This window comes from Clarias gariepinus, chromosome 1, assembly GCF_024256425.1.
Source record: "Clarias gariepinus isolate MV-2021 ecotype Netherlands chromosome 1, CGAR_prim_01v2, whole genome shotgun sequence".
In the NCBI taxonomy this organism is placed as follows: Eukaryota; Metazoa; Chordata; class Actinopteri; order Siluriformes; family Clariidae; genus Clarias; species Clarias gariepinus.
This window is the reverse complement of record NC_071100.1, coordinates 16,841,226-16,865,360: the sequence shown is the minus strand read 5'-3', so window position 1 is coordinate 16,865,360 and position 24,135 is coordinate 16,841,226. Positions and strand designations below refer to the sequence as shown.

Sequence of the window (24,135 nt, the reverse complement as noted above, 5' to 3'; positions counted from 1 at the left end):
ATGTTAAAAATATAATTAAGTTAGTCAAATGCTGATTTTTACTAGTGAAGTAAACTTAAATTATAGTGTAAATTTAAGACAAAATTAATAGTTGTTTTTTTAGGCATTTATTTTGATTTGTCTAACTCAAACAATCATGTATGTGACTTTTAGAGATTTTATTAAGGTAACATAATGCAATTTAATGCAACCACGGGGGGGCGCAATGCAACCACGGGGGGGCGCAATCCAGTGTCTTCTTGTGCCAGTCCCAAGTCTGGATAAATGCAGAGGGTTGTGTCAGGAAGGGCATCCGACGTAAAACTTTTGCCAAATCAATGATGCGAATCACGAATATAATTCCCATACCGGATCGGTCGTGGCCCGGGTTAACAACGACCGCCACTGGTGTTGTTGACCTACAGGGTGCTGGTGGAAATTGGGCTACTGTTGGTCGAAGAAGGAGAGGAGGAAGGCGTGTTCGAAAGCAGAGAGAGAAGAGGAAAGGCAAGAGTTTAGGAGTGATAGTAGGGACTTTGAATGTTGGGACCATGACAGGGAAGGGAAGAGAGTTAGTTGATATGATGCAGAGAAGGAAGGTGGATATACTGTGTGTCCAGGAGACCAGGTGGAAAGGTAGCAAGGCTAGAAGCTTAGGATCAGGGTTCAAATTGTTTTACCATGGTGTGGATAGGAAAAGAAGTGGAGTAGGAGTTATTCTGAAAGAGGAGTTTGTAAGAAATGTTCTAGAGGTGAAGAGAGTATCAGATAGGGTGATGAGTCTGAAGCTGGAAATTGAAGGGATAATGTTCAATGTTGTTAGTGGTTATGCCCCACAGGTAGGATGTGAGTTAAAAGAGAAGGAGAAATTCTGGAGTGAGTTAGATGAAGTGATGCAGAGCATCCCCAAAGGTGAAAGAGTGGTGATCGGTGCAGACTTCAATGGACATGTTGGGGAAGGGAACAGAGGTGATGAAAATGTGATGGGCAGGTTTGGTCTTCAGGACAGGAATGTAGAAGGACAGATGGTGGTGGACTTTGCAAAGAGGATGGAAATGGCAGTAGTAAATACTTTCTTCCAGAAGAGGCAGGAACATAGGGTGACATATAAGAGTGGAGGCAGATGCACTCAGGTCGACTACATCTTGTGTCGACGTTGTAATCTGAAAGAGATCAGTGACTGCAAAGTGTTGGTAGGGGAGAGTGTAGCCAGACAACACAGAATGGTGGTGTGTAGAATAACCCTGGTGGTGAGGAAGGCGAAGAGGACAAAGGCAGAGCAGAGGACAAAGTGGTGGAAGCTGAGAAAGGAAGAATGTTGTGAAGTCTTTAGGGAGGAGTTGAGACAGGCTATGGGTGGTCAGGAGGGGCTTTCAGTTGACTGGACAACTACAGCAAATGTGATCAGGGAGACAGGTAGGAGGGTACTTGGTGTATCATCAGGTAAGGGGAAAGTGGACAAGGAGACTTGGTGGTGGAATGAGGAAGTCCAGGAGTGTATACAGGGAAAGAGGCTAGCTAAGAAGAAGTGGGACACTGAGAGGACTGAAGAGAGTAGACAGGAGTACAGGGAGATGCAGAGTAAGGTGAAGGTAGAGGTGGCGAAGGCCAAACAAAGAGCATATGAGGACTTGTATGCTAGGCTAGACAGTAAGGAGGGAGAGGTGGATCTGTTCAGGTTGGCAAGGCAGAGAGATAGAGATGGGAAGGATGTGCAGCAGGTTAGAGTGATTAAAGATAGAGATGGAAAGGTACTGACAGACGCCAGGAGGGTGATGGGAAGATGGAAGGAGTACTTTAAGTAGTTGATGAATGAGGAAAATGAAAGAGAACAAAGAGTAGAAGAGGTGACTGTTGTGGAACAGGAAGTAGCAAATATTAGTAGAAGTGAGGTGAGAAGGGCGTTGAAGAGGATGAAGAGTGGAAAGGCTGTTGGTCCTGATGACATACCTGTGGAGGTATGGAAGTGCTTAGGAGAGGTGGCAGTAGAGTTTCTGACAAGTTTGTTTAACAAGATCTTGGAGAGTGAGAGGATTCCAGAGGAATGGAGGAGAAGTGTATTGGTGCCGATTTTTAAGAACAAGGGAGATGTGCAAAGCTGTGGCAATTATAGAGGTATAAAGCTAATGAGCCAGACAATGAAGCTGTGGGAAAGAGTAGTGGAAGCTAGGTTAAGGGCAGAGGTGAGCATTTGTGAGCAGCAATATGGTTTTATGCCTAGAAAGAGTACATCAGATGCAGTATTTGCTTTGAGGATGCTGGCGGAGAAGTACAGAGAAGGTAACAGGGAGTTGCATTGTGTCTTTTTAGATTTAGAGAAAGCATATGACAGGGTGCCAAGAGAGGAGCTGTGGTATTGTATGAGAAGGTCTGGAGTGGCAGAGAAGTATGTTAGAGTAGTGCAGGACATGTATGAGAGCTGTAGGACAGTGGTAAGATGTGCTGTAGGTGTGACAGAAGAGTTCAAGGTGGAGGTGGGTCTGCATCAAGGATCGGCTCTAAGAGACAGTGGCGCTGAAGAAAAGACAGGAGGCAGAGTTGGAGGTAGCAGAGCTGAAGATGTTGAGGTTCTCTTTGGGACTGACAAGGATGGATAGGATCAAGAATGAGTTTATCAGAGGGACAACCCACGTTAGATGTTTTGGAGATAAAGTCAGAGAGGCCAGATTGAGGTGGTTTGGACCTGTTCAGAGGAGGGATTGTAAGTATATCGGTAGAAGGATGCTGAGGTTGGAACTACCAGGCAGGAGGTCTAGAGGAAGGCCAAAGAGGAGATTTATGGATGCAGTGAGAGAGGACAGTTGTTCTAAGTTGTTGTTTTTCTGAGGGTGTAATTGCCCAAGACTCGATATGATCAGATGATTTACATTATGTTTCTACACAAAAATTTAAAAGAGGCACAAATTGTGGTACATATGTTTCTCATGTCTGCATCATTATGTACAAAACTATTCAATGTTTCCAAACACACCTTAAAAATTAATTAAAAAAATAACATTACAGAAGAATATTTGCATACCTGCAGCATATTACATGACAGACCAGTTTTTTGAATAGAAACAAAAAACCTCATGTAGGCTCCTGGAGTTTGCCTTGTAATAGTAACAAAGTTAGCAGAAGTACTCCAGCATTTTCTCCACCACACTCAGTAAACCCTGCCAGCTGTTTATCTTCTGTTTGAAAATAGTGAATTGTTTTGTACATAATAATGCAGACATGTTAAACATAACACAGTTTGTGCTAAATACTTTTGCACAGTAAGTGCGTCCGTGTCCCCTGACTTAGATCTGCTCAGTAGTGTTCCTGAATAAAGAGGTGATTCCTGAGGTTCAGCTTACCTTCTCATCAGGACGTGAAGCCAGACACAGAAATCAGCTGAGACTCAGTTGATAATTTACATACAGCTCACTGTGAGGAGAAAAACCCATGAACATGTACACACTATAAACACTGTGAGCACATTTTAGATAACTAGCTATAATAACAACACTGTATTAGTATTAATAAACCACAACAAATTAAATATAACTAAATAATCTGTTTTATACTGATACTTGTGTCTTTAGGTACACAGTGTGTACCAGTTAGCTAGCTTAGCTCTTGTAGCTATCTATCACGTAGCATGATTTCTCTACTAGTTTGCTCACACACACTTGGACACCGATTCCAAAAATGCTATAAAGCTAAATGTTTACGTCAGTGTGTTTAATCGACGAAATCAGATCGCTGTTGCTTTTAATATTTGCAGTTTACAGCCTATATTTCCTCTGTACACACCAATAGCATTAGCACTGCTACAAACTTAGCATTTACGTGATGAGTACAGAACAGAAACATCTGATTCACATCCTGTCCTTCACACAGATTGTAAAGGAAAAGCAAGACAAGAGACATGTCTCTGCTGTGTCATTTCTCTCATTTGTGTGACATTCTTTTGAGTGCCATGTTTTTTGTGTGTGTGTGTGGTGCTCATGGCAACCTACTGCTTGTTGAGGACAGTAACTGCAAAACGATACATGCTTTCACGTCAGAGACTCAAAAAGTTCTGAAAAGTCTCGAATAACACCAGAAAAAGTAGCTGGATTCATCTATTTTACCAAGAGGTTTTGGAAAGTCGTCAAGTTGGCAACACTGCGCAGACGCACACACAGGAGAGAGACAGATGCGTCTTGCTGTTCTGGACCACTGAGGAAAATGAATTGAACTGTAGCTTTCCCTATAAATTTGAAGTCAGAAGTCTTTATTAAGCAGGAATGTGAGAGAACGGCTGTTTATGCTGTAAAGGTAAAAGCAGCTCTGATCTCTTCATCATTTCATATCAACAGAAAAACCCAAACCGACTGTGAGAGTGAATCCTCTGAGCTTCATCTCCACTGAGGACAAAGTTACTCTGAGCTGTGATCTGGAGGGTCCTGGATGGAATTTTGTCTGGTATAAAGATCAGAGACCTGTAGAGGGACACAGTAAGACACTCGATGTGACAGTCTCTAATGTAAGACAAACAACAACGTACTACTGTAAAGCAAGCAGGGGAGTCTACAAGTCACATTCTAGTGATTCAGTCAAGATTACAGGTACGTCAATACAGATTTAAAATTAGTAAGTACATGAACCAAAATTCTAAATTTATAAGAATCATTATAGTTGTGTATGTGTGACTCTCTGAAAACCGAGCTAATGTCATTTTATTTGTCATTTTGTTTGTCATTCTATATATGATTTTAGGCAGAAAACAATGAATCAAAGGCACAAACACACACACACACACACACACACACACACAGAGAGAGAAAGAGAACAAAATACTAACTAGTTTTTCCCAGACAGGGTGACATTTATAGAAAACTATATTTAAATGTTTAGTTGTACTTTATTGAAGTTTTTGTCTTTTTTGTACAGCGAGAACAAAACCCAGACTGACAGTCCATCCAGCTGAGAGTGTGTTCATTGGGGAAAGCGTCACTCTCACATGTGGGATACAGACTGGAGGATCCTGGCAGTACCACTGGTATAGAGATAATAATAAACTCAGTGATGCTGCGGGAGAGAAAACACACACAATCACTGTTACAGATTATAATAAACGTGATTATAAATGTAAAGGAATAACATCAGACCCAAACAACAAAGAAATCACCCTGACCAGTGACGTTGTTAGACTGACTGTATCAGGTGAGTGTGTGTTTTTTTTTCAGGGCCATGTAGATTTGGAGTTTTTTTTCCTCCCTTAATAACGTAAACCTTCATTTAAAAACTGCATTTTGTGTTCAATTATGTTCTCTTTGACTTATGGTTGACGGTTTTTGATGAGCAGAAACATTTAAGTATGACAAAAATGCAAAAGAATAAGAAATCAGGAAGGGGGCAAATAGTTTTTCACACCACTGTATATTAATCCATATTGTTTGTTGTTTGTTTGTTTGTAACAGTGAGAAGTGTGTTTGTGTGAAAAGTAGTTTATATACACACAATGTGTGTGTGCTCTTCTCCCTGATAAACACACAGCATGTTAGGAACTTTAGAGCCAAAAAAAAAAAAAATATAACATTTTGCCCAAAGACAGTCAGGAGGTAAAACAACCAGTGTTTAGATATTTAAACTGTAAACGAACCGTCAGGCCCAAACGCACCTCTTTTGGGGGTTGGGGGATCATAAATAATGGAACAAACTAATGTAATTATAAGGATGAAGATTGTCTTTAATACTTGGATGATCCTTTGTAGTCAATAATGGCCTGGAGCCTGGAACTCATGACCAAATGTTGACTTTCCTTCCTCAAGATGCTCTTCCAGGCCTTTACTGCAGCTGCCTTCTTTGTCCTTCTGCAATATGAAGCAGCGTCTTATCAGTTTTGTAGCATTTGGCAGAATTTGAGCAGACAGTATAGCCCTATACACTTCATAATTCATCCTGCTACGTTAATCAGCAGTCAGGTCATCAATAAACTCCAGCGACCCAGTTCTATTTGGGGTCCACACATGCGTATACTGTAACACTGCCTTCACCTGTTGGACAGATGAAGTGTTACGCTTTGAATAATGAGCTGTTCCTTTCCTTCTCTGTACATTTGTCTTCAGTTCTTTATGGCACAAGTAAATTTTCTGTTCTTGATCATTACTGTGGTTTGTGCCTCATTGTGAATCTGTTCTGTATTTACTTCATGAAGTTGTCTCTTGACTGTAAACTTTGACATTGACATTCCTACCTCCTCAAGAGAGTTCTTGACTTGGCTAGGTATAGTGAAAGGGTTCTTCTTCACCATGGACAAAATTCTGTGGTTATCTAATTTAGACGTCTTCCGGTGTTTTGCAGGTCTTGCAGAGTTTGGTGCTTAATTTTATTTGTTTAAAACTGTTCCAAACTGCTGTATTGGCCATTCGCAGTGTTTTTTCTGTCTCTGTGATTTATTTATTTTTATTTTAGGCCTAATTATGGCCACCTTCACTTGCATAGACACATCTTTGGACCTCATGGACCAAATGTAACACTCAGAACCACCTTCAGGCCTTTTATCTGCTTGATTATTCATAGAGTAACAAGAGAACAGGACACACCTGGCCATGCAACTGCTTGTCAGCCCATTATTCATGAGCCCTGCAAAAAGGGTTTGTGTTAGGATTTCTTGAATTTTGGTAGACCTCCTCTTGTCTACTCAGTGCTCAGCCTGTATTCTGCTTATCCCGCCTGCCCAGGGAACCCCTCAATGATACACACAAGTCAGTGCTCAGTGAGAAGTTCAAAGTTAATTGTGGGACAGGAGTATATATATATATATATATATATATATATATATATATATATATATATATATATATATATACGCGCACACAGAAAGAACCAAAGAAAAGGTGGATGCAGGAGTGTTTACATCCAGTCTGGAATGCTTTTAAAAGATAAGGTAAGGAAAAACATAAATTTAGGAGTAGCTCTGCATTAATAAGCGTTTAACAGTTTTACGAACTTTAACATAAACTACTATAGAATGTGTTTATTGAAAGTACAGCTTGTGCCGTGAGAAAAGGAAGAAAATCCCTCTGTTCTCATGAACACAGAATATAATGAAACACACTAAAAATCAAATATTCCCTACAGTTTGTGTATAAAAATGGCTCTAATGGTTAATGTCATACTTTTGTCAAACCCCTTGAACTAAAGCTGAAAGTCTTGACTTTGCTCACAATGCAAACAAATCGCGGAAGAAGGTCATGTGTATTGTACAAAAATACACTACAATGCACCAGATTCAATTCAAGATGGGGGGCGCAATCCAGTGTCTTCTTGTGCCAGTCCCAAGTCTGGATAAATGCAGAGGGTTGTGTCAGGAAGGGCATCCGACGTAAAACATTTGCCAAATCAATGATGCGAATCACGAATATAAATCCCATACCGGAATTGGGCTACTGTTGGTCGAAGAAGGAGAGGAGGAAGGCGTGTTCGAAAGCAGAAAGAGAAGAGGAAAGGCAAGAGTTTAGGAGTGATAGTAGGGACTTTGAATGTTGGGACCATGACAGGGAAGGGAAGAGAGTTGGTTTATATGATGCAGAGAAGGGAGGTGGATATACTGTGTGTCCAGGAGACCAGGTGGAAGGGTAGCAAGGCTAGAAGCCTAGGATCAGGGTTCAAATTGTTCTACCATGGTGTGGATAGGAAAAGCAATGGAGTAGGAGATATTCTGAAAGAGGAGTTTGTAAGGAATGTTCTAGAGGTGAAGAGAGTATCAGATAGGGTGATGAGTCTGAAGCAGGAAATGGAAGGGATAATGTTCAATGTTGTTAGTGGTTATGCCCCACAGGTGGGATGTGAGTTAAAAGAGAAGGAGAAATTCTGGAGTGAGTTAGATGAAGTGATGCAGAGCATCCCCAAAGGTGAAAGAGTGGTGATCGGTGCAGACTTCAATGGACATATTGGGGAAGGGAACAGAGGTGATGAAAATGTGATGGGCAGGTTTGGTCTTTAGGACAGGAATGTAGAAGGACAGATGGTGGTGGACTTTGCAAAGAGGATGGAAATGGCAGTAGTAAATACTTTCTTCCAGAAGAGGCAGGAACATAGGGTGACATATAAGAGTGGAGGCAGAAGCACTCAGGTCGACTACATCTTGTGTTGACGTTGTAACCTGAAAGAGATCAGTGACTGCAAAGTGTTGGTAGGGGAGAGTGTAGCCAGACAACACAGAATGGTGGTGTGTAAAATAACCCTGGTGGTGAGGAAGGCGAAGAGGACAAAGGCAGAGCAGAGGACAAAGTGGTGGAAGCTGAGAAAGAAGGAATGTTGTGAAGTCTTAAGGGAGGAGTTGAGACAGGCTATGGGTGGTCAGGAGGGGCTTTTAGTTGACTGGACAACTACAGCCAATGTGATCAGGGAGACAGGTAGGAGGGTACTTGGTGTATCATCAGGTAAGGGGAAAGTGGACAAGGAGACTTGGTGGTGAAATGAGGAAGTCCAGGAGTGTATACAGGGAAAGAGGCTAGCTAAGAAGAAGTGGGACACTGAGAGGACTGAAGAGAGTAGACAGGAGTACAGGGAGATGCAGAGTAAGGTAAAGGTAGAGGTGGCAAAGGCCAAACAAAGAGCATATGAGGACTTGTATGCTAGGCTAGACAGTAAGGAGGGAGAGGTGGATCTGTACAGGTTGGCAAGGCAGAGAGATAGAGATGGGAAGGATGTGCAGCAGGTTAGAGTGATTAAAGATAGAGATGGAAATGTACTGACAGATGCCAGGAGGGTGATGGGAAGATGGAAGGAGTACTTTAAGGAGTTGATGAATGAGGAAAATGAAAGAGAACAAAGAGTAGAAGAGGTGACTGTTGTGGAACAGGAAGTAGCAAATATTAGTAGAAGTGAGGTAAGAAGGGCGTTGAAGAGGATGAAGAGTGAAAAGGTCCTGATGACATACCTGTGGAGGTATGGAAGTGCTTAGGAAAGGTGGCAGTAGAGTTTCTGACAAGTTTGTTTAACAAGATCTTGGAGAGTGAGAGGATTCCAGAGGAATGGAGGAGAAGTGTATTGGTGCCAGTTTTTAAGAACAAGGGAGATGTGCAAAGCTGTGGCAATTATAGAGGTATAAAGCTAATGAGCCAGACAATGAAGCTGTGGGAAAGAGTAGTGGAAGCTAGGTTAAGGGCAGAGGTGAGCATTTGTGAGCAGCAATATGGTTTTATGCCTAGAAAGAGTACATCAGATGCAGTATTTGCTTTGAGGATGCTGGCGGAGAAGTACAGAGAAGGTAACAGGGAGTTGCATTGTGTCTTTTTTAGATTTAGAGAAAGCGTATGACAGTGTGCCAAGAGAGGAGCTGTGGTATTGTATGAGGAAGTCTGGAGTGGCAGAGAAGTATGTTAGAGTGGTGCAGGACCTGTATGGGAGCTGTAAGACAGTGGTAAGATGTGCTGTAGGTGTGACAGAAGAGTTCAAGGTGGAGGTGGGTCTGCATCAAGGATCGGCTCTAAGCCCCTTTTTGTTTGCTCTGGTGATGGACAGGATGACAGATGAGGTAAGACAGGAGTCCCCATGGACTATGATGTTTGCAGATGACATTGTGCTCTGTAGCGAGAGCAGGGAACAGGTGGAGGAAAATTTGGAGAGGTGGAGGTATGCTCTGGAAGGCAGAGGAATGAAGGTTAGCCGCAGCAAGATGGAATACATGTGTGTAAATGAAAGGGACCCAGGAGGATTGGTGAGGCTACAGGGAGCAGAGGTAAAGAAGGTGCAGGATTTTAAGTACTTAGGGTCAACGGTCCAGAGCAACGGAGAGTGTTCAAAGGAGGTGAAGAGGCGGGTACAGGCAGGTTGTAATGGGTGGAGAAAAGTGTCAGGTGTGTTGTGCGATAAAAGAGTATCAGCGAGAATGAAAGGAAAGGTGTACAGGACAGTGGTGAGACCAGCAATGCTCTACGGCTTACAGACAGTGGCACTGAAGAAAAGACAGGAGGCAGAGTTGGAGGTAGCAGAGCTGAAGATGTTGAGGTTCTCTTTGGGAGTGACAAGGATGGATAGGATCAAGAATGAGTTTATCATAGGGACTAGAGGTTTTGGAGATAAAGTCAGAGAGGCCAGATTGAGGTGGTTTGGACATGTTTAGAGGAGAGATTGTGAATATATCGGTAGAAGGATGCTGAGGTTGGAACTGCCAGGCAGGAGGTCTAGAGGAAGGCCAAAGCGGAGATTTATGGATGCAGTGAGAGAGGACATGAAGTTAGTTGGTGTGAGAGAAGAGGATGCAGAGGATAGGGTTAGATGGAGGCAAATGATTCGCTGTGGCGACCCCAGAAAGGGAACAGCCGAAAGAAAAAAAAAGAAAAAAATTAAAGAACTTTAAACATTTAAGCAAGTTTCCTCTGGGATAAATAGAGTCCTATACACAACCAGGTCTCCAATGCCGACCGGCTTTAATGCGATCAGATGATCCTGAGTGCTGTGTGCTGATCACCGAAAACATAATTAGTGCTGCATAACTAAGAAATGACTTTCAAAATGCCTGATTTAAAAGTTATAAATAAATAATAGTGTATGATTATTAAAAACAAGTAAAAACGTACAAGAACCAGCTGAGAAACCGCAGCAAGCCACAGCACGCTCGAACATGCACAATAATCCAATACGCCATGCCAATATTTACAATTATATACAATATCTTCAGTGTGTAACTGAAAGTATAAAATGTCTAAAGTCCGGTATATGGTATGTGTGTGGGGGGGGGGGGGGATGAGTCGGCCACACCGGTTTCAATGAATGATGATACAAAATGTCTGTCCTGTAAAACTGTCCTAAATTTGTAAAATCCTCAACAAAACAGAGTTCACAGTCCAAGAAAGTATAGATAGAATGGCATCAGGGATTCCCCACACAAACTTAATGTGCAGTCTAAGTAATGTCACGCGGGCATGTGTGTGCGCGCGTGCATGTTTGTGTTAGTCTTTCTACACAGTAACCCTCCTCCTCCTCGTATCCGTTTAAATATCAGTGATATTTTCCAAAGATGCGCTCTGGAAAACTTTATGCGTGCGGTTGAGCGCTGATTAGACTACGTAGGAAATTACAGGAGGATCACGACGCCGAATTAAAATCCCGAGCCCAAACCTCATTTAAATTAAATTAACAAATATCTGAAGTAGATAACAATAGCCCACATTTATAAAAGCATTTTATTTAGACTAAAAAAAAAATAATCCTGCATCTGTTTTAGGTGTTTCAGCTGCCACTGTTCTTATACGGCTCTTTATCGGAGTAAATCATACAGTAACAAGCCTGTAAATTTCAATGTAAAACAGTATGAATAAATTGTTTAAATGTATGTATCATGATCTAAGTAAATGCTCATTGCTGCGCTGTTTGTGTGTGTGTGTGTGTGTGTGTGTGTGTGTGTGTGTGCGCGAGTACATGTTTGTGTGAAAGTCATCCTACACAATAACCTCGCCCTCCTCTCCTGCCTCTGCTTCACACACACAGCCTGATTCTTTTCAAAGGTAAAGTGCAGGTTAATTGGTTTTATTTTTGCTAAAATTTTCTATGAATAATTTTTATATGAATATTTTTTTGGATGAAAAACTACATCTGAACAAACCACAAGACTTCTGGAACAATTTCCTATGGACAAAGAAGACCGAAGAAGTGGAGTTGTTTGGCTTCAAGGCCCAGTAACATGTTTGGCTGAAAAACCTCGTATGTCGAGCAAGGCGGAAGAGAGCTGACAATTTGGGCTTATTTTTGCAGACACAGGACCTGCGCACCTTGCAGTCATTAAGTTGACCATGAACTACTCTGTATACCAGAATATTCTAAGGTAAAAGTTAGGCCATCTGTCAGCTGTCATGCGGGCACGATGGTGCCAAGCGGTGGCGACGGGTAGAGTGGCAGAGTGGCCCCACGGGAACAGCACCATGCAGTACAGACGAGCTCTACAGACGGTGGTGCGATCAGCTGAGCGCATCATCCGCACCGAGCTCCCTGACCTGCACTCAATCTACAGCAGGTGGTGCTGGATCATGGCCAGAAAGATCGTGAAGGACCTCAGCCATCCCAACAATGGACTGTTCTCTCTGTTGAGGTCAGGAAAGTGATTCCGCTCCCTAAAGGCCAACACAGAGAGACTGAGCAGGAGCTTCTTCCCACAGGCGATACGGTCTCTCAATCACACCACCACAAAGTACTGACCCACACATATGGTTTTTACACACACACACTGGACATTCTGGACATTCGTTTACCACTGCACAACTACACTTTGTGGTCATCATATCACTGTCACAAATCACTTTAAATAAATCACTTTTAAGCATATTTGCACTGCACTAGACACTTTAAATATGTGGATTGCACAAACTCTGGACATTACCATTCTTTCCATTTATTCTAACTCCATTCCACACAAAAATTACATATATATATATATATATATATATATATATATATATATATATATATATATATATATATATATATACCTACCTACCCGTTCAGCTGCTCTTATTGTTTTATATTTCTTCATACATTCTTCAAATATTTTCTATATTGTGTATTTTTGTCATTTAATTATTTATTTTTTTACCTTTAGTTTTTATATTTTATTTTATTCTTTCCTAGTTTTATTTACCCTTTATTTTAATTTTCATATTTATTTCCTATTACTATTCATAGTCTTCTATTTTTAGCACGAGCAGTTGTCTAAGCATTTCACTGCATATCGTACTGTGTATGACTGTGTATGTGACAAATGAAATTTTAATTTGACACAATATTTATTAAGATCACGGAGGAAAGAAAATACAGTGACATCAGTAAACTCAGATACAGTTACACTCAAGTTTAATCAGGAATTTCATTATAATGAGAAAGTGTTACATATAGATTGTATAGGTGATGTACGGTGGGCTAGAAGGTCACAGCACATCTCTGGCATGTGTGTTGTCTCTCAGGTGTGTGTCATGTCCCTACTTTGTGTTTGTACAGTTTCATTGGTGTGTGTGATCACTCTCCAGTGTGTGTTCAGTATGATGTACATTTATTTAAGTGTGTGTGTGTGTGTGTGTGTGTGTGAGTGAGAGTGCTGTAAGGTGGCAACACTACACTGTTTTATTGATGTTTAGGCAAAACAAAGTTTAAAAAGATTATTTTCAAAGTTTCCTAATATGTCTTCCAATATAGATTATATGTGTAGTTTTGCTATTTCTGTTCCACTTCCCCAAATTAATTGTACTTTTATATACCTATTATAATAAGTTGATGTAGAGGGATTAGGGAGTTGCATCATCACATAGTTATTTTGTGACTCTTACTTTAATATTATTGACACTTTACATTTAATATTTTAAATGATTTTAATTCACATCATTTGAATAACTAAAGATTTATAAACAATGTGACATTAGTCCTGATTTGTTTAGTGTCGTCACTGAGAGAGTAATAGTGTTTTACTGTAGAGGTGATTTGTGTAATAAAGACTACTTCACATTCTGATACTGTACTTTTTTTTTTTTTTTACAGAAAAACCAAAACCTGTGTTCACATCGAACCTTAAAGGAGCTGCACTGACAGGAAACTCAGTGACTCTGACCTGTACACTGACACCACAGTCTAGTGGATGGAAGTTTTACTGGATTAAAGTTGGTCAAAAGACTGAGACTGAGACTGTAAAAAAGTCCTACAACATCAGATCAGTTAGTGTCTCTGATAGAGGTTGGTACAGGTGCTTTGCTAGAAGAGGAAAACCAGAGTACACCACATACTACAGTAATGAACTCCAGTTAGACGTTACTGGTGAGTAAGAGACTTTCTCTCATGTGATTCTGTACAACACTGAACATATAAACACCATGTGATCAGCATCACAATACAGTAACATTTACACAGTTAGACACAGAGAAGTGTTTCCTGTAGATGATTGTATTAAAGTTAAAGAGAGACAGTGTGAGCACGGCTGAGCAGGGCCGGTGTGAGCTGAGCTGGAGATCAAGTGGAACAACACTAGTTTAGATTTAGTGGAAAATGTCACAAAAACCTGTAAAACTCTTTTAATAAGCTGCTGAGAGGCTGTTTAATGGTCTTCATAAAGTTACTGCTTCAGAAACATCACCATGCTCGAGTGGAGAGTCTGAGTGTGAATGAGTGAAGAGGACCAGGGGCGAGATTTTATACTGAAACACTGAGTGTAAGAGACTGTAGAGATTAGAGAGGGAGTGTGTAGGAGGAGTTATCAGCTGATTACAGGTGTGTGTGTGTGTGTGTTAGGGTTGCCAACTCTGTAAAATGGAAATAAGAGACAAAGGGATGTTGGAGTGGCGATGTTTTTTTTTTTTTATTAACTTTTTTCCATGAGTTAGTGTGTGTGTGTGTGCGCGTGTGTGCCTGCATCCCCCCATTACCTGTGTGTTGAAAAATCTGATGTCTTGTGGGAAGAAACTGGTTCTGTGGTCCTGAGTGTTTGATCACCGATTACCAGATGCAGAATGATAAAGCGTGTATGTAAACACACACACACACACCACAATGCTGGTGGTCTTGCTGATGCAGTGTGTGTTGTAAATGTCTGTGATGGAGGGAAAAGAGACACAGATGAGCCTAGCTGTCCTCACTGTCTGCTGCAGGGTCTTGTGGTCTGAGACAGTGCAGTTCCCAAACCAGGCAGTGATGTGAGGAAGGAGATGAGCTTTTCTGTTGCTTTGTCTTGGGGTTTCAGCAGCACATGGACCTCTGCAGTCATCCATGGCTTCTGGTTACATCGTGCGCTGTTGGTCTTGGAGACAGTGATGTCACTGTTGTACTTGCTGTTGTAGATAGTCACTGATGTCATGTTCTCCTCCAAGTTAGTGAATCACCGTTAGTTACAGTCTCCCTGAACATGTGTCAGTCAGTGTGATCACAACAGTCCTGATGTACAGAGACGCTCCTGCTGGGACGTTTGGAGAACCTGACTAGAGGTGTGTGTGTGCTGGAATTAACACAACAGAGATGTGGTGTGAGTAGAGGAGATGAGGGCGGGGCTTTGTAATTCTATAACCCTCATGACGCGCGCGCGCGCGCACACACACACACACACACACACACACACCCCTCGTTTAGATGCTGACGCAGTGCTATAAACATTCATGGTGTTGTTGCTCCCAATATTCTCTTAGACAACCTCTGAGGCCGTCACAGAGCAGCTGTATTTATACTGACATTAGATTACACACAGGTGCACTCTATTTAGTCATTAGCACTCATCAGGTAATGTCTATGGGCGACTGACTGCACTCAGACCAAAGGGGGCTGAATAATTACACACACCCCACTTTGCAGTTATTTGTTTGTAAAAAATGTTTGGAATCATGAATGATTTTCATTCCACTTCTTAAGTGTACACCACTTTGTATTGGTCTTTCATGTGGAATTCCAATGAAATTGATTCATGTTTGTGGCTGTAATGTGACAAAATGTGGAAAAGTTCAAGGGGGACGGATACTTTTGCAAGCCACTGTAAATCTTATTATAATAATATGTTTAATAGCAACAAGGTCAGGCTCATGTAGCAGAGAATGACTGATTTACTGATTCAAATGTTTTTGGTATTTACAGATTGTTCTCTAAAGTTGTTTATCTTTCTACTGTTTTGTTTACAGAATTATTCTCTTAATCACATCTACAAGGTTTTTATTCCCTGTAAATCCCACAGGATTGTATTTACTTATTTCATCACAGGTCATGATAACTAACACACTGTAATTTAGGCATGGACAGTGTTTATGTGTGAGGTTTTATAATATGATATAAACATTCTCATTCCCTCTCTGAGCATTAAACACCCCTCATTGTGCTTCCTGACTCCTTATGTAGTAACACTTCCTACAGCTCGTATCCAGATGTTTATACATCAAACAGCTGGTGACTGCTGGAAGCTTTTTGTATAAAACGTAACAATTTAGACTCTCTTTCTCTTAAACCTAACGGGATGTGAATTGTCAGTACAGTGAGATGATTATTTAGTGTTGAGTCTGTATTTAAAATTGTGATCTACATTTACTTCATCAGTAGTGATTGTAGTGTGACAGAGTTTAATCATTTACATGTGAACAGATTTACTGTATCTACACTCTGAATGTTTATGTACATTATTTCATGATTGATATTCTTTTTTACATTTTTGTTTGTGTGTGTGTGTGTGTGTGTGTGTGTGTGTGTGTGTGTGTCTACAGAGAGTCCTAAACCTGTGGTGATTATAAATCCTGATACACAGGTGTTCAGAGGAGAGAGAGTGACTTTCAGGTGTAACATAGAGGGAGGAGGAGACACTGAGTGGACATACAGCTGGTATAAGAATGATAACACAAAGACCCCACACCGCACAACACAGGTGTTTACAGTGAATATTACAGGACAGGACTGGAGTTATTACGAGGGTAAATACACCTGCAGAGGGACGAGAAGAAGTGACTCTCAGATCTCAGAGATGAATGAAGGTGTTACACTCTCTGTATCCGGTGAGTGTGTGTGTGTGTGTGTGTTGTTATAATGTGGGTGCTGGTACACATGACCTTGTAGGTGCGGGTAATGATCTTGTGGGGACTCATTTGAAGGTAAATTTGCTGTTTCAGATCAGTAAATCAGTTCGACTTTTACAGGTTGCATTTAAGAATATTTTTTTCACCACGTTAGAGTGAATTTAGATGATTGTTTTTTTTTGTTTGTTTTTTATGCTGATCTAGAGTGTGGATTTTTTTATTTCTTTTTTTATTTTAGTTCGTTTGTTACTTAATCAGCTTGAGACTTATTATGTTATAGGGTTTTGAGACTTCTTTACTGTTTTTCACTTTTCCTATTTTTTTTCTGCCATTTGCGAGTGTTCCACAAGACAAGCTAAGTTTTTAGAAAATAAATTGAAAAACGAGTGAGTCTTGATTTACGAGTACCAAGTATCATCGAGTGTCATATAGCACACACGTGTCTCCCCTGCTCGGTCTTAGTTCGCATGCGTCACTCGTATAGTTAGCATCCGTGCACACGTGTACTGTTTACTATAACACTGTAACCACATGTGTGTGTGTAAAGCATCTTTTATTTTGTGTTTGTACAGTATGTGTGTGGGACACACCGAAAAGAGACTCACCTGCGCGCTTGTGTGAGTCTCTATTCGGTAAACTGATGTGTATGTGAAAGTTGTCTTACAGAGCAGCCATCTCACCCCCTACCGCCACTAGTGCCTGTGTGTGTGTGTGTGTGTGTGTGTGCGTGCGTGCGCTGGGTTGAGTGAGAGTCCCTATCAGTAAACTGGTGCGTGTGTGTATATGTATGTGTGCATGCGGGTGTGTGTGTGTGTGTGTGTGTGTGAAAGTTATCCTACACAGCAGCCCCCTTTCCCCCCTTCCTCCTCTCCTCTCTCTGGTATTGATTCTTTTCAAAGGTAAAATGCAGGTTAATTTGTTTTATTTTTTCTTTATATTTTGTATAAATTATTTTTATATGAATATTTTTGGGTTGTGGAACGAATCATCTGAGTTTCCATTATTTCTTATGAGGGAAATTCACAGTTTTAATATACGAGCACTCTTCCGTAACTAATTATGCTCGCAATCCAAGGTTTAACTGTACTTTATTTTTCCTTCTCTTGTTATAGGGGGACTCATCACTGTTCTTTGTCTTTATTTTACCTTGTTGGTTTTAGGTTTGTGTGTGTGTGTGTGTCTGTGCATACAGCCCTATTTTTTTTTTTTTAGATCCTTAGATTACATTCTGATCTGGCAGGGTGGTAATTTATATATTTTTGTTGTATAATTTATTATTGTTATTATTGACTAAAGAGATTTTAATTAATATAACAAGGGTCGTAAATGTCAAACCAGGATTTATGAGTGAAAGTATAAAACAGACATTCAAGAAAGAACTTTATTAATCCAAAAGGGAAATTGCTTAAAATGTACAGAAGATGTCAAGTACAGTACGGTGATGAGACTCTCAGCCTTTAGTGTCATTGTTTCTGAGTGAGTGAATTTTCAGCTTCCTTCTGTCTGTTTACATTTAAAGGTCACAAGTTACACTCCTTTTTAACTGAGTCTGCATGACTTATAAATCTCCAAAGTGTGTGTGTGTTAACTTTCAAGCTCAGATCCTGCATTCTGACAAACTTGATTTTCTTTCAGTTTTTTCTCTCTGTCTTAAGAGCTAGAGAAGGCTATGTTAGATATTAGCAGTTAGCCGTTAGCCTAGCTTTAACATTTACCCCTTAAAAAGTGCCCAGAGAGCTGCAGATCCCTTTTTAAGGCCTTTCATTTCTTTAATTAATGTTAAAGACAGGAAGCATCACACCTTTCTGATACCAGTCTGACTGCTGGAGCATCATTTTCTTTTTGATTTTGTTTTAAATTGTTAGAAAATGATTAAAATGTCTGTGAAATATGGGCATGGAAACTGACGCCACTGTCATGATTCTGCATGTTTGAGAAAATAGTTTTATGTTTTTTAGCTTTACAGTAAAGATCTGTAAGTTTAGTTGAATGAAGATGATTTTTAAATACACACTGTGAGCAGTGTGTGTCAACCAAAACTGCCAAACAGAAAACAGTGTTAGGGGACGTTACTTTTTAAAGTAACTAATTACATTACAAAATTACTGTGTTTAAAAAGTAATCAGTTACATTACAGTGTTACTTTCTGATAAAAGTAACTAGTTTGAGTACTTTTCTATTGCAGAAAATGAAAACTCCTTTGTGATTCCTCATGCATGTTGTTTTAGTCAAGACCTTTATAATTATTCTACCATCATCACTCAGAGAAGTTTGGCCCATAATCTGTTAACTACTAATACCCCTATCTCACCTACCTGGTTTCGCGCGGTGGCCGTAAGTACATGTCATCATGATTCACCGCGAGTTTTGGCGCTGTGATTAGGTTTCCATCTTTCCGTGCGTCTGTCCTCGTTGATATAACATCAGGAATATCAAGGGGGGGGGGGGGGGGGTTTGGACGACTTTTACACACACACTAAGAGATTGGGAATGACTGCTGTCTGGCTCCTGGATTACATAAATTGTCTAAATAACGGATTACATTCTTAAAAATATAATGAAATAACTGAGTACCTAAATGGCGGACCTAACGTGTTAGATTACAAGTTACATCAAAAAAATAATCCAAGTACTCTAATGTTACTTTGTATCGCGTTACACCCAACACTGACAGAAAAGCACGCTCTATTTATTATTTAACATGCACACACAACTTCTACGTTTCTACTTAGTTTACTGTGTCCATATAACTCATATAAATAATGTACATTTATTCATTTGTTTACTTGTTGTGATGTGGTAACAAAACCCACTTTAATTGATATTTAAGCAAAACACAGTGATAAAAATTAAGATAATTTCTCAAACTTCCTAATATGTCTCCCAAGACCAACCTGCTCTGTATCATAAACTATGTATTTCATTTCCCGCAGAAAAACCTAAATCTGAACTCACATTAGACCTTAAAGGAGCTGCACTGACGGGAAACTCAGTGACTCTGACCTGTACACTGAAGCTGCCGTCTGCTGGATGGAAGTTTTACTGGATTAAAGACACACAGAGCACTGAGACTGAGACTGGAACATTTTACTACTTTATCAGATCAGTTAGTGTCTCTGATGGAGGTCAGTACAGGTGCAGAGCTGGAAGAGGAAACCCAGTCTACTACACACACTACAGTGATGCACTCTGGGTAAATGTTACTGGTGAGTAAGAGATGCTCAGTAGAGCTTCTTTATAAATCATCACACCAGATATTTACACACTTGCATTAAAGAAAAAGTATAATTTCTAAGCATTGGTGTGTAAAGTCATGACCAGCGTGAGGGTGAATGAATTTAGATAAGCATCAACATCAAAGAAAAGTCGAATGACTGGTAATGATGGTGCCGAGTCTGAAAGCCTAAGAAGATTAGAGAGTGCTGCATGATCTGAAAACAGTATAATCAGGACAAAGTCTTCCCAATGGGGGCCTCATCCACACCAACACACACTCTTAACTCTAATAACAACATGGTCAGTTTCAGCTAGGCCACCTTGCCAACAAGTCTTGTAGTGACACACTTTTCCACGAGCGTTGCTGAATGAGAATGAACCATTGTGTCTGGAATCATTTCAGCATGAATATACACATGGCTGCGGTCTGATCAGGAGTATGAATCCGTATGAAAAGTCCAAACATTTCAATCTTAGGATACAACAGGGAGTTTAAGAATGGATAGTTATTAGATTTATTTTACTCTGATAGGTCTTTCTGCATGTAGTGAGGGCCAGATGAAGCTTCATTTAGGTGTCGAGGCTTCTCCCAGCCAATAGTTTCACCAAAAGATTCATTTCATGAAGCTTCATTCAAGAGCTCGTTGTACTAATATCTAGTGGACAAATCTTGTGTAGCAACTAGATCGTAACATCACACGCAGCACAAGTAATATGTAGATGTAGTTGCACTGTTTAAAGAAATGTTTATGCACATAATCAACATCTCTGAATACTTGAAAATTAACTGAAGAGTGCATGAGCCTTTACTTAAGCGCCAAACGAGTTGGTCACGTGATTCCGGAAAACACAATTCTTCGTTTGTTAATGGTCACGTGACTCTTGGGTAAGTCACACACACCTCGAATCGAGGCTTTATTTGGACACGCCCACTTCTGCTCAATACAAGTTTTGGAGCTTCTGTGTCATAGTAGCATCACTATTTGCATGTTTTCACATCCTTTACAGACATACAGCATGCTCGCTGTAGTGGTTATGTTCCTGGCAGCTCCGTACTACACGAGTGTGTATGAAACGTTAGTGTACATCACAGCCAGAGGATGTGCTGGCTGTGATGTGCACTAACATACAAAGAAAAAGTCAGTCTCTCTGACTAGCGACCACACCTTTTTGTGCCAAGGTTTAGACAGCTGATTGACATCAGAATGTGCCATTTTTCAGACTAGACTGTGTGTTTTGACTGTCTTAGGGTCTGTTCATGTATTACATGTTTTGTGTGCTCAGTTGTGTTATTTCCCAAATGAAAATTGACACAAGTTAGAGTTGCTTTGGTTTAAGTATCTGATTGCATACAAACAGTGGCATTTTTTTCCACTAGGCCCGAATGTATTCTTTCTCAGACTGCCTTAAACACAGATGTATGTTGCTTGTAAGTTATAAATAAGTTTAATAAAAGCAATTTGGTCTATCTGATCTGTTATCACCCAAATAAGGACGAGTTACCTGTTGAGTCTGGTTCCTCTGAAGGTTTCTTCTCATTGCCTCCTCAGATAGATTTTCCTTGCCATCACCACCCTCTGCTTGATCATTGGGGACAATCTGATAATTATAATTTATTTTTTATATGATTTATATTTTGTTACACCTTTTTCTTTTTTTTTACTTTTGGTTCCTGGGACACTGTGGACCGCAGATCAGTTTCATTTGCTTCAAAGTGGAAAAGCTTCTCTCTCCTGAGGCAACAGTGATAGACAATGTTAACAGTTAATGCAAGGCAATGCTTAAATTGTCATAAAGCTCCAAGAGATTCTCCTTGTAGATGTAATGTAACATCTCTGTAGGTGTAGATACTGTATGTGATGTAGAAAAACATAAACAGCTGCTCTCACTCTAAGAATCCTGTCCTGACTGTCAGTGTCTCCCAGTGTCTGCTCCAGATTCTTACATCATGAGATTCTAAATCCACTACTGCAGAAGGTGCTTCCCCTTTCAAAGAGCTTACAACAAAAACAAAACACAAGATTACTACTGACTGAATAAACTAAACGATTTCTCTAAATTCTTTAGAGAAAATTTTGTCGAGGAATTTTGTCACTGTTTTGAGGAAAATTTGAATCCTTTATTTGAACTGGTGCCCTTTTGTCAATACTTCATCTTTGTTGGTCAGTTATTTTCTCAGTCCAAACCGCTGAGTCATTAGAAAGCACGATTTTGCTTCCCAGTAGATTATGGGGCGGTGCTGGGTATCAGGGACAGGGCACGCATCTGAGCTGCCGGCAAAAGTAGTGACAGGTGCCACTGCAGCTTGTTCAGTGGGTGGTATATCTGGGTCTTCCTCCTCTTCAGATGATTTATTTTGTTTTTTTTAGGTAAAATAAATCTTATAAGCGTTGGCAAGCTTTCAGTATTTGATTTCTTCAGTTTTCTATCGTTTTTGAGCACTGCTTGGATAAGCATGCTTCATGGTTTATTCCTTCCATACAGTATGTCTGGGGCTCAAACACTCTTAGTCCTGTTACTCTGAATCACACAGGAGTTTATATGTGCAGAGCAGAGTGTCTTTCACACATACTACAGCAAACCACAGCCTCTGTGTGTCACTGGTGAGGAAATACGTTAACAACTATTGTGTGTGATTTTATTATTATTATTATTATTAGGATTTAAAGGAATAAAATTACTGATATCCATCAATATCTATCTATCGACCTATCTGTCTGTTTTTCTGTCTATTGTTAATTGATTACATCATGCATGTTTAATATGTTCTGTTTACAATCATTTGTGTTTCAGATGAATCTCCTCCAGTGTCTCTGATCATCAGTCCCAGCAGAACTCAACACTTTACTGCTGACTCTCTCTCACTGAGCTGTAAGGACCAGAGAGACTCTACTGGATGGACAGTGAGAGGACACACAAATGAGACACTGTTTAATTGTTCATTAGTTTCAGGATCTACATGTAACATCAGCTCCCTCTTTACATCACACACTGGAGTTTACTGGTGTCAGTCTGAATCTGGAGGACGCAGTAATTCTCTCAACATTACAGTGCACAGTGAGTCTTTAATTGTCTTATCAGTAATATATTCATATAGATACCTTGACAACATTAAAAAATAGAGTACAGTTAAACCTTGGATTGTGAGCATATGTAACCGGTCACTCCAGTTAGACTTTATTCTGCGTTGTGTGAATCAGACACGGGACACAGATGGCGGTTCACTGGAAGCATTTAATCTGACACAAAGGAACAAACAGCCTTCGAGTAAGAATTGCCCTTGTTCTCTCTTCCATACAGTTCCATCAGGAAAAGGGCAGAATTACAGCATAAATAATTGAACATATGTAAATAAACTTAAAAATTAAATATTAAGAAACATACCTGACACATAAAGGAACAAACAGCCTTCGAGTGAGAATAGCCCTTGTTCTCTATAAAATAAATGTGATGTACATCATGTGCTTGATTTCCACATGTTTAAGCCAAAATTGGTAATATAACCCAAAAAATGAAAAATGCCATAAAATAATCATGCAAATATATTTTATAACATTATACACACAAACTGGAGTAAAGATATAGAAATAAAAAGAATAATAAAAATAAAGATTTAATTGGATTACAGGGAGTCAGAAACAACATACCTCTTCCATACAGTTCCATCAGGAAAAGGGAAGAGGAGAGGACAAAACAGGAAATTGTATTGGCTTTAGATGACATCACAGGATTTAAAGGGGAAAGGGCCTACCTCGAACAGGCATCTACATCAGGTATATGAAATAAACAATTTTGTGTAAATTCTAACAATTTAACAGGTTAATTTCTATACCTGTTACACTCACCCCCCCAGAATTTATACAAAATTCACAGAGTATATAAACACATGAAAAGCAACACACAAACAAGGTGTTGTTCAGGTCAGAAGGATCATTTGGTCCACATTCCAGAAAAAAACAGACCATCAGCATAGAAAGCTCCCCAACAAAGGGGTGCAAATATGAATGAAGTTGGCCAAACTTCAACACATGTTGCAGACACATACAAAGTGCCCATTACACTTAGAAATATCCAGACCTGATGTAAAGACAGAATTTATAAAGATATATGAGAAAACAAATAACTCAGCATGTCATACAGTGCATGTAAAAAAAAAAAAAAAGTATACAATGTAATACAATGCACAGCTCTAAATATCAATAACTGGAGATCTAGGCTCACTACCTAGGAAGGACTCAAGTTAAACCATTGACGCAATTAGTCTACGGACAGGCCTAATTACTCTACCAAGCCTGGTGGTGTACCGATTTCTGGAATCACTGGTAACCACAGGGTCACATGAACAGTTAGAGACAGGTATAACCGGTAAAGGGGCGTCTGCACCGGCATCATGATCGACAACTGACAAATCATCATGTGCCTCAGAAAGAGTTTGAGAAGAATGGGATGAAACCCAAGAAGCAAC

The 24,135-nt window shown here is 40.0% G+C and overlaps 1 protein-coding gene and 1 pseudogene across 1 annotated transcript; both read left to right on the top strand.

Moving 5' to 3' along the window:
- The window catches only part of LOC128520480 (basement membrane-specific heparan sulfate proteoglycan core protein-like), a 119,771-nt pseudogene that overhangs the window by 83,370 nt on the left and 12,266 nt on the right, over positions 1-24,135 (top strand).
- On the top strand, positions 776-8,826 carry LOC128518891 (craniofacial development protein 2-like). Its single transcript, XM_053492255.1, has 2 exons — positions 776-1,450; positions 8,349-8,826. Exons 1-2 carry the CDS (start codon positions 786-788, stop codon positions 8,350-8,352), a joined length of 669 nt encoding a protein of 222 aa, XP_053348230.1. The 5' UTR covers positions 776-785; the 3' UTR covers positions 8,353-8,826.